The sequence below is a fragment of the Neodiprion pinetum genome, chromosome 1, assembly GCF_021155775.2.
Source record: "Neodiprion pinetum isolate iyNeoPine1 chromosome 1, iyNeoPine1.2, whole genome shotgun sequence".
In the NCBI taxonomy this organism is placed as follows: Eukaryota; Metazoa; Arthropoda; class Insecta; order Hymenoptera; family Diprionidae; genus Neodiprion; species Neodiprion pinetum.
Window position 1 is genome coordinate 37,206,862 of NC_060232.1, and position 14,056 is coordinate 37,220,917.

Here is a 14,056-nt window from a genome sequence, read left to right on the forward strand (position 1 = left end):
AAATCATACGTAATTAGGATTTTGTATTTTTGATTTTGAAACAAGGCTTTAACGTCGATTCATTCTTGCACGAGCGTTAAATTTACGCAGCAGTTGCAAGAAAATATAGCAACAGTGATCGTAATGAGAAAGAACAGTAACGGATAGAAAAGTAATTTTCATTTTCTACATAGAACTATATTTTTCGATTGCGGTAAAAAAATGAAAATAGTCAAGGACTGTATCGTGATATGGAATTATATTCACGAGGTACATGAGACTGAAGTTACAATTGCGAAGACGCGTGTGTTGGGAAATATCGTTATTTCACAACTTCGGGACTGTTTGGAATTCGGTAAACCACGATAAACCAAAACACAGTGATATTTTGTAAACTTCGATCCTTCAAAGTCATTCTAAAATAGCTAAATGGTGATTTGTTACTCGGTCTTCCGGTGCTGCGTCAAGGTTACTAATTTCAACCTCGTATTTATGACCCATTTATCACCCGCCAATGACTCTTGACAAATTTGAAAATATATCAACTACGAGGAGAAACTTTCGGTAAAGATTCATCCAAAATCGAATATCACCGAAGATACGAAAACACGTTTCTGAATTTTGCAATACCGCGTCGAAAAGTAATAACGCCAAGTGGAAAATATTTTGAACCTGGTTTCATCGAACCTACGCGTAAAAAGCATGATATACACGTATATTGAGCATTTGTTTGCGAGTGTGAATTTTTTATCCGTTTGAAGGAGTTATTTTTATCTCTGCAATAACGAAATTCCGTCCAGCCTGTGCAGTTATTTTCGTTGCACTTTATAGGTAAGTGTATTCACAGGCAACGACATATTTATAGAAAAATGGTACGCCTTTAAAAACATACCGCGAGAATCAGGTTCCTGTATAAATTTTCATCTCAACCTTACTCGAACGGATCAACAATTCCGAACGCCTTTGTCAACGATGTTTCCAAAAAGCTGTATCTAATATTGTCCGTACACGAGTTTTTCTACTAAAATTCTTTCGTACACACCGCGGACAGAATTTTCTTAACGGATGTTATTTATCGGTAGCCGGTGCTGATAGAATTCACAATATCGCCGAAATTTTCTCAAGGAGTCACTCTGACAGTGCATAAATCCACCCGAAACATATTTGCGTACTAAGGCTTTTGCGCTACGAGCGTTGGAAGAAATGGAAAATTCACTATCTTCCGAATTTTCTTCCTCGTTAATTTTTCGGAATCGACGTTTCTTTCACGAGCAACGTTGAAGTTTGGCGCAAGGTTGACGAGAAACGCGGGGATTCTCCGTAAAACGAAAACCGCCGCGCAAGCTAGACGCGTATGTATATATATATATATATATATATATATATATATATATATATATATATATATATATATATATACACACGTACGTATGCGTGCGTAAGCTGTGTGGTGGAAACGTTGAAGCGGCACTTATTCCACGCGATAAATGAGGAACGGCTTGATGTATCATGTCGAAATTGGGACAGTCGATAAAGATATTCATCCCACCACCGATGCGGTTAAGGGGTGAACAACGCGATCTTTGAAACGAATCCGCATGTATGTACGTACATTATACATACGTGCATGAACGGAGTACATGGGCAAGCCGATATATCGCGCGTTTTATCTTCAGCCGGTAGAATTGTTGCCCACGGACAAAAGGATTCGAAGAGTGCCCCGCGAACGCGGTTCGCTTCGCTAAACTTGGCTGTGTATAAATTGCATCTCGTTACATCGAGTCGCGATACAGCAAATTTTTGCAGGAATAAATTACCCCGTACTTGTCAGTCTGGTAGGCAATCATTTTTCGATATTTAAATTACTGATTTAGAGAAGAGATAGACGTATGTTTGGTTTTTTCATTCGGACGCGAATGTACGATTTGATTTAACGAAAACAATTGGTTGGATCAACAACTTGTGACGCGGAGTGAAACCAAGTCGTATGCGTTCATTTTAATTAGCTGTTGTTTTCTAGCTTTTACCGGAAAGTCTAGTATCCGTTACTGTTCTATCTCGTTACGATCACTGTTGCTATATTTTCATGTAACGTTGACGTTAAAGCCTTGTTTAACTAAAAAAGCAGAGTAGACCTCGGAAACTGAATTTTCGTTGCAATAACAAAAAAAGGATCGACGATAGCGCAAAATGTTTACGCGTACCTCGTTTTTCGTAATTCCAACAATATTCGAACAGTTTTTTTTAACGATACCTGTTTTTACTGAAATTTTCTACTTACTGTAACGAGTGAAATTTTTCTCATTGTAGATAACACGTTGTCATTTAATCAATTATATCATAACCATTTCGGGTAATAGAGTGCAGTGTGAAGTGAAACGCCTCTCCAGCCTCCCCCCCCCCCCCCCCCCCCCCCCCTACCAAAAAGTGTCCGACTAATCCCCGTCTGGTTATGAGTTTATACAGGGTTCGTACGCACAGGGAAAACCTGGAAAACCGGGAAAACTCAAGGAGTTTCTTACAGCAGGGAAAAGTCAGGGAATTTCGAAAATAAGACTGAAATTTTAAATTTCTTGAAGAAATAAACTCGTTCTCATACGTACATTACTTGATATCGAACCTCCTTTCGTTTTTTTTCTTACTGAAAATGTCTGGCTGTTGTTTGTAAATCAGTAGTCGGACAGTAAATCAATTACTAGGTGATATTGAAGGTATTAAGTATTAATATGCAAAAAAATTGTCATCAATCAGCGGCATATATCTAGGCAGGTTACTGAAAAAAATCCAATTTTCGGGCTGAAACACCTAGAAAAGTCGGGGAATTTCGGCTTCCAAAAAGCGTACGAACCCTGTTGTGAGATATCGTCCTTCGATCAGTCATTGTAACCGTTTCAGGTAACGGATTACACTGCTTACGAGTGTGACGCACCCGCCGTTCTCCAGAAAAAAAAAAAAAAAATAACAATAACAATAGAATCCAATAAAATAAATGAAACGAAAACCAGCAGCTAACAAATCGATCGTTCGTTGGATGTTTCAGGATCATCGAACCGGTTGGCAGCGTCCGGGGAATCCCCGGGGCCCCGGGCAGGGCCGAAGGCAACAAAGTCCCGCCGCCCTCTTCCCGGGGGGTGGCGCGGGAGCCGTCAGCGTGGGGGCGCAGCGGTACGTAGCGAGATTCGCGCGTCGGATCGCCCGGAGGCTTGCGCGTAGGCTCGGCAGGGGCTCCCTGGGCCCCAGCCGCGGTCTCGGCCTGGCGGCGGCGGCGACGACGACCGGTGGGTCCGGCCCGACCGGGGCGACGGTGGTGACGGGGCCTGGCGAAGACCTGCCGGCCCCCCCCACGCGCCCCGAAACCTACCACACCCACCATCATCCCAGGGGGAGAGCCATGTCCATGCGGAGTCTTCATCGGCGCGTCTCTCACCCGTGAGTCCCTTTTTGTTTTTTTCTCACATTTTTACTAGCTTCGTTCGCTCCTGTTGGTCACGCGACGTTGTAAAACAGCACCGACCGACGTGCCGTCGATGGCTCGTCGTTTCATTTTTTTTTTTTCTTTTTTTCATCCACGCCGCTCTGCCTGATATTCGTTTTTGGACACCCTACCTTACCGACGATTTCAATCATACTCGCGGGCTGTTCGTGGATTTAATCTGTACAGCGCGAGTCGATTGAAATTTTCCGAATGGGAGGAGGTTGGTTGGTTAATTATGCCCCGCCCCTGAACCAATCTAGCCAATGAACGGCTGTTGTATACGTCTGTGAGTAAATATGACTTTCATACGCAAAGACGAACCTAATTGTTGACATTTCGTGCTCTCGATGTTTCTTTGTTGTCATATATTTGCTATCGTTTTTACTTTGATATATTTTTACTTGTTGGTAGCAACACCCCCCCCCCCCCCCCCCCCCCTCCGCGCATCGTAAGTCTAATTTTTCATTTATTTATTACATTTGTTATTGTAATATCAAGTATCCTTGAGATATTATGCGTAATATACCCATGTATATTTCACATGTTATATTTATATACTCCGCGGAGTCTGCTAAATAATCGTGGAACCTCTAAATTTCCTTGGCATTGTGAATATTGTATAAGATAACTTGACGATTCCATGTTAAAATCCTTTGAAATTGCCGCGTGAAATTGAATTGTCTATTTATACGCAGTTGAAACTTTGCCACAAGTATGAAAAAAAAGTTGCTGTTCGGAAAAAAAAAAAAAAAAAAAAAAAAATTAACTTGAAATTGCGTTTTGCTCATCGGCACGGAGCAAATATTATGCGAAGAGGGCGGCAAGGTCGATATATAAGATCGATGATGGAAAAAGGTGAAATTCTTGATGCGCGAAACGTATTAAAATAATATAAATACGTTGAACCAGGTTCTATATACACGCGCCGTTTTGTCTGCTTACATAAAACTCCTTTGATCATTTTATACAAGTTTCAGGATGTACATACATATATATGTGTATATATGTATATACGTGTGAGACGTACGACGTACTAAAATTTACCGCGAGAATATCTCACTTCTCTCACTCACTTGCGCGGTGGTCTAAACATTGCTAAATTTGTAGCTGAAAGCTTGAGCCTTATCCGATAACAACTCGGCACTTTAAAAGAAGCATAACGTGAGAAGAAGAAAAAAAAAATAAAATAAATATAAGAAGAAAAAAGAAGCACTCACGTATCCCTCATCGTCGTGTAAGTATCGGCGGTGTATAAAATCTGCACTCTCGTAATTCGGCGTCCTTCCATTTCCCTCGGGAGAAAATATATACCTGAAATAGATTCGATATAACCTCAACGGTTAGCCCTCGGGGCTATTGTATTTTCGCAGCTTTCGTTCGACCTTTTACGTTGCAAAAGCTCTGACGCAGTCCGACTTGCAAGCGGATATTTTCACTTCTTTACAAATAGTTACTGTCGCGGATAGAAGGGAAATTTTTATACCTACCTAACCTTGTTCGTTTAAATAAGTTGTAGTGAAAATTATTCGTTTATCGTTTAATCGTGATTTTTTTTTTTTTTTTTTCTTTTCTTTTACGAAAAAACTTCTTTTTTACGCTCGCGGTGCTCGGTGCGAGGAAATTTTGTATTGACGTGAGAAAAAAAGAACGAAGCTCTTCTTCTCATACAAATTTATTCGGAGATTAAAAAGGATTTGCAAAATTACACGCTATAAATGGAAATTTGGAAATGCTGCGTAATTTTTAATAAAAATTTTTACAAGGCACTTTGCTTGGCAGGATTTTACGAATCGAATATTTTTTCTTGCAAATATTCACGACTTAAGAGAGAGAAAAACTTGATTCAAAAATTTTCGCTCAAAACTTATAATGTGTATGGAGAATTCCATGCGAATCCAACAAACGCCTGAACTTCGTCATTCTTCGTTTTGTTCAAAATATTTTCTGCAATTGTCCCAACTCTGAAACAGTACTCTGTTTCTTTGTAGATTTTTTTATTAAACCGTTCAATTATTTATAAGTATCGAGAGTGATTTTGATCACGAACTTTTTGTATTTTTCACTTGAAATAGACCGATTTCATTATGAAGTTGATTAAAAAAAAGTCGAACGTGCTTGGAACCGGTCTTGAAATTTTTTTAAAAGAAAATACAGTTTTTGAGCATTTTTTGAGAATTTAAAACAAATTCCTTTTCAAAATCACCCTCAATATTTATAAATGATTAACCAGTTGAATGAAATATTTAAAAAAAAAAATCAGGCTACTGTTTCAGAGTTGGGACAATTGGAGAGAAAATTTTGAACAAAATCAAAAATGTTAAAGGTCAGATGCGTTTGTTCGCTTCGCGTGGTATAACCTATATATATATATATATTTCACAATTTCGGTTTCCGTCCGAATTGAGAATCTGTTGTAAAACTGAGAGAATTTTTTTTTTTTGTCGATTCGAAACTTCGCCCGCATGCTTGCTAAAAGTACAGCTTGTATAATAGGCCGATCAATACAAGAGGGTAAAAAAAATGAAATAAAAATAAGAACCGGCGAATTACGATGCTCGAATATTGCCCAACTTTTTCAAGTTAAAACGATGTTTTATAACACCTATTCACCATTCGCTCGAGGTGGAAAAAATGACTTCTCAAAACTTTACTGATCTGCGGATGACGATTTTCACGAATGATTAATTCGAGCATTACACCTCTGTGCATATAAAGCTACACTTGCTTTGTTGATGCTTGATGCTGTCATCGTTATTATTATCATTCAGAGGCGTGTTTTGCAGAGTCGAAACTTTCGAAATGAGTTTGACAGTAATTAAGCTCTTGATGAATATTTTAAACGACTCTGAATTATACATACTTATATTTTATAAGTATTACAGCTCGACGTGACATTTTTGCTGTGTGTAATACTGTTTATATGTGTACTATACCGATTTTGTTTACTCTAATTGTAAGTGTATATAGATTAAGGGTGGGCAAGAAAGATAAAGTAATAACAGGCTATCTGAGTTCAACTTCCACGGATCAGTGACTGATACTTCCCTACGACTGTAGGAAATATAGGTTACTCTCTGGGTAATTCGCTAATGTAAAAAAAAGTCAGACGTAACGCCGTCTCGACGCAATTTTGGATAATCTTCATTTTATCTGCCTGGTAGTTGGTTTTTTTGCATTGAATTTTAAGTTCTCGACATTATTTACAACCGAATTCTTTTATAGTCGATTTTCTTGACAATGTCCTGAAAACAAAATTTTCGCCTCAAAGCACGCGTTTTTTTCTCGCATATTACAGGAAATGTTTATGTCATGCGAATAAAATACAGACGAATCGCCTGAAAGAATCATAATTCAAGATCGAAACTGAGATAAATATTTTCTAATATTAATTATTCTTATCTCATTTTACATTCGATGAGATTGTTGAGATTACGTAACTTTCTGTTTTATCAAAAATTCTCTCGACTGAATGTTATTTTTCGAAAATTTTCCCATACGATCGAGTGCAATCAAGTTTCGCACAAATTTTATATTGTAAATTTTCTTTTCTTCTTTACGTACAAAATTTGATTTCATAATGTATAAGCCTTGAAATTTCCCTGTTAAAATTATTGTACATTAGCGACATTTGTTCCTCTGGAATCAAACAACGAAGAAAATTGTTCGAATCGTTGAACCGCGTTCAACTTCAGAATTTATTATCATGTTACTATATATTGTATAAGTATATGCATATTGGATGCTCAGGCATATATAATGCAATAAGCGGTGTGGCGTTGATGCTGTATAATTTGTCATCAAGCAACCGCGAGATTATATTGATCGTTAGGAACAGACACCTACTTGAGCTGTCTATGTACGAGCATACGTTATACATATGTACACAAGTATATGGTACAAGTACAGCAAGTATTCTCGAAGCGCGTTGGTTAAAAAAGTTTATTGTAATACCTGCATCAAGGCGCTCGCCTATGTACAGGGCATTCCCGTATAACGATTTCAGATTTGATTCCGTCTATTCTCGTTCTATCCTGCAGTTTGCTGATTTTGTTTTTCAAACTTGAACAGCGTCAACATTTCGAAGAAGCAATTTTATGTACCTCCCATTTGGCTCGAAAGTAAAGGTAGAAAAAAAAAAGAATCGCGTGCACGTATAAATGTAACTTTTCAGATAGAAGAAAAAAGCGGGAAGGACGATAATTAGGGACGTTCTAATTTTGGACTTGAAAAAAAAAAAAAAAAAAAAAAAAAGGGGGAATCAGATCTCCAGATGGAATTAGCAGTTGGTCCAGTTGGCACGGAATTTCCCATATATGCTTAAACGTGCGCCATTGGATATCTCTTGAGCTAGTTTTCCCTCGTTTCCAACTTATTATACCTACATAAGCTGTGTACAGTCTGCAGAGCAGTTCAATTCGCAATTCCGCAGTTTTGCAGGCGATAGTTGCACGTGCTGCTGCAGAGTACATGAGTGCGAGTATGCAGTTGATGCATTAAACTATACTTGGAAGGTTATATCTTGTTTGTTTCTGTCTCGCGAAGAGGTATCGAGGCAGCTCGATCATAAAACTATAACGTACAAAGTGACCCGGCACAACTAACTCCATGTTATAAAAACTCTGCGGGAGAATCAGACGTTTATGGAGCTTTGTTAGTTATACACCGGGATTTTATTTCGATACTGTTTATAGTAAATTTTATACTGCGCGTCGTCTTAAATTCTCCATCGCCTCTACCCTGAAATATTTTATATACCCGCGGGAAATATGTGCGGTCAAATTAATCGGAATCGCGATGCGGTGTAAAATATTAATTAATATTGTGTGTTGAAATTTATATCGCCAGTTGAAGGAAGGATTAAAAAAAAAAAAACCAAAAAAAAAAAAAACAGTTTAATATCGCATTGCTTGAAAATGAAATTTGATAAAGAAAGGGTAAGAGTGTATGTGATTGAAAATTTGAACCAATGTGGCGAGTAGAAGGATGAAAAAAAAGAAACAAACAAAAAAACCTTGAAGCGTGCGTGCAACGAAATTGCAGAACAGTTGTTCCATATTTTTTTTCTGTCTTTTTTTCCAATATCTAGGATGAAAATATGACGGTAAAAAATCGAGGTGAAAAATGTTGAAAAATATCAGAGAGTCCAGTCTCTGATGTCGGTGTGGGTGATAGTGTGAGTAAAACACATGTGTGTACAAATGGAAGTGCAAAAGGGTGAAAAATCCTGCCGGATCCAATCGTGGCTTAGAATATTGTTGTGCAGTGTTGTTGAGGGGATGATTTCGGAGTGACGACGAAGTGAGGAAATCGGGTTTTACAGTTTTCTTCTCGTTAGAGTAACGAAATTTATTAAAGCTTCGGGAATTTCTAACTTTGTCTGACGTATAATTTCGTGTAATAATCCTGGTTGTGTTTTACGTTTATACTGATATCTGAATCGGATGGGGATAATTGAAAGGATTTGAAATGCGGAAAGTTGAATTTTAGAAAGGGTAAAAAAGACAGAGAGGTCGCGAAGTAAAGAAATCCAAAACGTAGAACCGTCAATATTTCACTTCATTCTTATTTTATTTTTTTACGAGTTTTCACTTGCAATTTTTTTACTATAAAGTTTTTCACTTCGATTTTTCTATAATTCGACTCACTGCTCTTCAAGAATTCTGTAAAATAGATTATCAAATCTTGGAAAATTCGATATTCCGACCCTCCTACTTTCTAATCTTCCTACATTATTACCTTCGACCCCAATCCATGTTTTCTATATTTTAACCTCATCAATCCTCCGAACTTTCCGCAATTACCGCGCTGCAAGCATAATAACAAAGCAAAGACTATGCGTATCATTTCTAAAAATTTGAATAACTGTGTGAAGCACAATTTGCTTTCAGACGTATAAATTAAGCTTGCTGTGATTCGACCAATCCTTGTTTCGGTAAGAATGATAAAAAATAATCGATTATACTCGATTAATCGACCGACTCGATTATTTTTCTTCACAATCGGTTTTGTTTTTTACTCCCACGAACGATGCAATACAATATCAATTTATGTGATTGGAGTGTCAATTATTACCATTGTCTTACTTACCAAGCATCTATTTGATGTAATAAGTGAAATTTACGAAATTTTGGTGTCAAATGCACAGTTTCAAAAAAAAACAAAAGTTACAAAATACTCGATTAATCGGTGCAACGATTATTTTTATCTCAGTGGTCATCCCTTGTTACGAATGTCTGTCCCTTTCAGACCTTCTTTTCCAGTCTTGAAATGCACTCGAACCGACGCGACGGCCGGAACTTTAGCGGCTTTCACTTGATTCTTGGAATTATCCCGTCGACAAAATCCTGCACCGCGTAATCTCATTTCTAGCTCTTTTACTTAATCGCCAATGACAGAGCGGGAGCGGTAATCCGAGATATCGATCTCCCTGAAGGGTGTTTACCGGGGCTCCCGGCTCCCCGACACCTGTATAAATATTTATCCATCATCCGATTGCCATTTTCACCCTCCGCTTCGACCACCGCTTATTATTTTCCTTGCCGCATGAACCGGGTTCGATGCTCCCTGCATCGTTCCCGCATGTCGTGCATACCGCCAAAAATTCTTCGAAGACGTTCACTTTCTCATACTTTTAGGGAGGAACCGGATTCGCAGTGGAAGAACGGATAATTCGAGTCTCAAATTTCAGTATTTTATCCTCAAAGGTATTTCCGTGGAATTATTGAAATCATTTCTAATACCCGCAGAACGAGAGGAAGAAGGTAAAGAGAGAAAAAAATATTTTCCGGGTGCTTTTTTAGCGGTTGATTTCAAAATAGATCGTATCACGCAACATACGTGAAAAGTTCGGAACTGCGGAATTTTTTCGTAATAATTGATTTTAAACTTCAAGTATCTTTGTAAAATTTTATAGAATGCTGAAAGAAATTACTGAAAAATTTATCGGGCGACAGAAAAATCTGGACAATGAAGACACTCGGATGTTTATAACGGAAGTATTTTAAAACGGCTGTAAATCGATGAGTCATAATATTAAGGTTATTTCCACCGCAAGCTTTTGCCTCAATTATTTTCAATCGTTGGTTGTACAAGAGAAATAATTCGATCTTGTATTACAGATTACAGGATTTGATTTTCGCCACGGCGAACTCGAGTTTTGATTGTATCGCGTGTTCGCCACTTAATCTTGGTTGTAGAATTTCAGTTTTACACCCAAACAATTCTTAACGACCAAAGATCATGATATTCTCTCGTGAACACGCAACGATAAGTACCTGACGATATAGGCGCCTGTAAGACGTTCGGTAGGAAGATGCTGGATCAGATGGGATAGTAATTTATACTTCGTGTTTAATTTTTTACTGTTGTTACAATGCTTAAGGGCAGAGCTTTTTTCTAGCCAATTCCAATAAACTTGAATCCTGACCATTTAGGGGCCCTGATCGAATACATTCTTTACATCGTTGTCCCAGCATGTCGGAAATTTATTATCACGGGATGCAAGTATCGATTTTTCTTCTCGATAACCATAAATTATAAGTTTTTTTTTTACTTCTCTTCTCTCAAATCGTTGCGTTTCGATGATTTATTGATAATTTTTTCTTCCAGCAGAAAATCATCATTTCGTTTTTTTCTATTTCACAATAAGTGGAATAATTAGGAATTATTATTTTCTTTTATTTAAAATTCTCTCGAAAAATTAAAAACAAACGAATGCATCAAAATTCGTTTGAAAATGTAACTGCAATAGCTATTTATCACCAATATCTTCCATTATTGAGTCAATGAAGTGTATCAAAATCAAATAAATTTGCCTCACAACGATTGTGTTGCCCGGAGAGAAAATTTTACGCAAGAAAAAGATTTTTGAAGGTAAAAACGCAACTCACAGCGAGTCAGAATTGAAGTTACACACGTGATATATCTACATGCGATCGTCTTTTGTTTCTCGAAACGGCGGCGAGTCGGCCGTCTGTGATGTTATTTCCGATTTCTATCGATTCACTCCCCCATGTATTCTTCTTTTCTACTCTTTTCCCTTTAATCTGTATACACATGCATACGTGAATATCGCGTAAGTTTGACGACCTGGAAATTTCGACGAATTTTCATCCAGGTGGAAAATCCATTTGCAATTGCGTTGTTTTTTTTTTTTTTCTTTTTCCTTCTGACTTTTGCTAGAGTTGTAAAGGCGTTAGGGTGTCTCGGAAAAAAAAATTTGCGATTTTCCACCATGGCGCTATCTTAAAAGTTTGTTTAAGTCGGAAGGAAGGTTCTGGTAAAAGACACGATTCTGAATGAGTGACAAGTTAGCCGCACGAATTGATATCGCGTGTTTCTTCACAACTGCTAAGAAAAAAAAAAGGTGAAAAATCAAATGAGCGCGATCTTTCACACAACTTGGAAAGCTCATCTTTTTACATAAACTTTTCTTTTCGAAATACTTTAATAGGCACACAACGGGAACTTGCGTGAAAACGTCCTGGGATTGAAAAGGCAACGAATAAACGAATGAAAATGAAAGAGCGGCTACTGGAGAATTTAGAGCGACTGAAAATTGAGGGAAATGCTTCTGTAGGAATTAGCGATCAGCCGGGGAATTCATCCGCCTACTAAAACGATCGTTCAACGCAATCTCTTCAGCGATTCATCCTACGAGATTAGGGATTACTGCCAGCGAGTAGTCAGTCAGTCCGACGGTCCGTCAGAGCTGATGGTATTTGCAGTATAGCCGCGGCTTGTCGGACTTTTCCCAGATCGTTACTACTAACGTTTCTGAATCTCTTTCGAGTCCTTTTATCGTTCAGCTTCAGCCGGCACGATCGAGATTAGTAGAAATAATTATGAACTCGGTATTTAAAATTCGCTCTTCATTACGAATCGTCTAAATCAAATATTGAACATTGAAACGAAAGACTAGTTGTTGTATACACCTGTAAATAGTCTATGATCCAGTTCCCGAGACGTTGTTTAATATTTCATACCGAAGTTGAAACTCGTACATTATTTCGCAAGACAAACTCTAGAGAGAATAAAACGAAAACAATTTGAACAAAATGAAAAAACAAAAAAAGAAAGAAAACAAGGAACAAAAATTAAGCGAAGAAAATTAAATCAACTCTTGCTTCTTCTTTTGCAACACAATCGATATCTTGGAAAGACAGTTTTCTTTTTTTACCACTTCGAAGAGACGCTCTTTGCATAATGTATAAACGAAAAATTATAACGTATTATAGTCACAACAAGGTCTGTAATTGCGTCTGAAAATTTGTAAACAATCTAAAAAGCCTGGTTTATCAAAAGTGTAAAAGTTGTTATTCATTGATTATGAATAATTATAAACCTTCGCTACGACGGTTCACAATCAGGTCCGATCCCACTGACTGTGAGAATATCTCAAAGTCAGTCACCGGCGGCATCGAGCTCGTCTCATTCTCACAATCAGCATCACGTCTGATTAGAGAGCCGCTGTAACTACTGCGAGTTGTTCTGTATCGCGTTGAGGAATTACGGTCAGTGTATGGTCAGACGCGAGAGTTGCTGCAGCCTGGCTGACCACGATCACCTCTTACTACTGTCTGATACAAGCACTAGACCTACGTTCTAGCGATGGTCACTGACAATAGGCTGAAAACAATGGAACGCAACTCGATTGAATCGGTAAAAATTAATCGATTTAATTGAAAATCGATTATTTTTAGTCATTGTTACTACGAACCTGTAACAATTAAATCAGACATATTTTACAGCGAAATGAATTGCAGTGGAGTCGGTTTTTTTTTTTATTTTTTATTTTTCCAAACATTTAGCTCATTTCGATAACTCATTAACAAATTTTAACGGTTTTGGTCTTTATACATGCGGTTCTTCCTAATAAAGAAATTACAATTGGTAAACATTTTGGGCGAAATCGGATCCGTTGGTTCTGAGTTTGTTCGTAAAAAATATGAACGTTTTTTTGTCTGATTTGATTCGAGAACGGATCAACCGGTTTCATTGGAACTTTATGCATCGATGCAGCTTCGGTTGAATCAAAACTGACCACATCTTGAGAAAAATAAGTCAAGCTATAAGAGTCTCCGAGTTTTTGCGAACATGAAAAACTTTCGTATTCCAACCAAAAATGGGAATAGCGGAAAATTCTAGGACCGTCAACGAATTGTGATTTCCAATCGAATAATCGTTTGATGTTTATTTTCAAATTCAGTTGATCCGATAGATTTGAATGAAAATCACAAGGACGCTGTTTTGGAATGTTTATATGTACCTCGAAGTTTGTTGAATCAATCGGTACATATACGTGTATCATGATTTCATTTTACGCACCTTTTGAATTTGATAAGGAATTTTACACGAAGGTTAACAGCCGACTGCGGAAAATTTTCCGAATCTTGACGAGACTCAGCTACGTGCGTAACGACAGGAGAAAATGAGAAAAAAATGTTAGGAGGGGGCAAAGCAAGCCGACGAAGCATAATGATGAACTCTGTACGCAGTTAGATAGGGAAGAAAAATGCGACGCTTGTATATAAGGTACGGCTTGCAAAGAAAACGGCGGAACGCGTTTGAAAAAAGCTGTAAAAAGCTCGAGCATCGCGCAAT

General features: G+C 37.8%; 2 protein-coding genes across 10 annotated transcripts in view; one reads left to right on the forward strand and one right to left on the reverse strand.

The window, feature by feature from the left end:
* The window catches only part of LOC124220882 (dynein intermediate chain 2, ciliary), a 46,809-nt gene that overhangs the window by 13,859 nt on the left and 18,894 nt on the right, over positions 1-14,056 (reverse strand). The window lies entirely within an intron of this gene.
* Ih (hyperpolarization activated cyclic nucleotide gated potassium channel Ih) overlaps positions 1-14,056 on the forward strand; it is a 166,123-nt gene that overhangs the window by 5,015 nt on the left and 147,052 nt on the right. For all 9 annotated transcript variants that reach the window (XM_046630182.2, XM_046630208.2, XM_046630198.2 and 6 more), the window contains exon 2: positions 3,020-3,408. In XM_046630182.2, coding sequence (XP_046486138.1) covers positions 3,371-3,408 — 38 coding nt within the window. In that variant the 5' untranslated portion in view covers positions 3,020-3,370. The remainder of the gene's footprint in view (positions 1-3,019; positions 3,409-14,056) is intronic.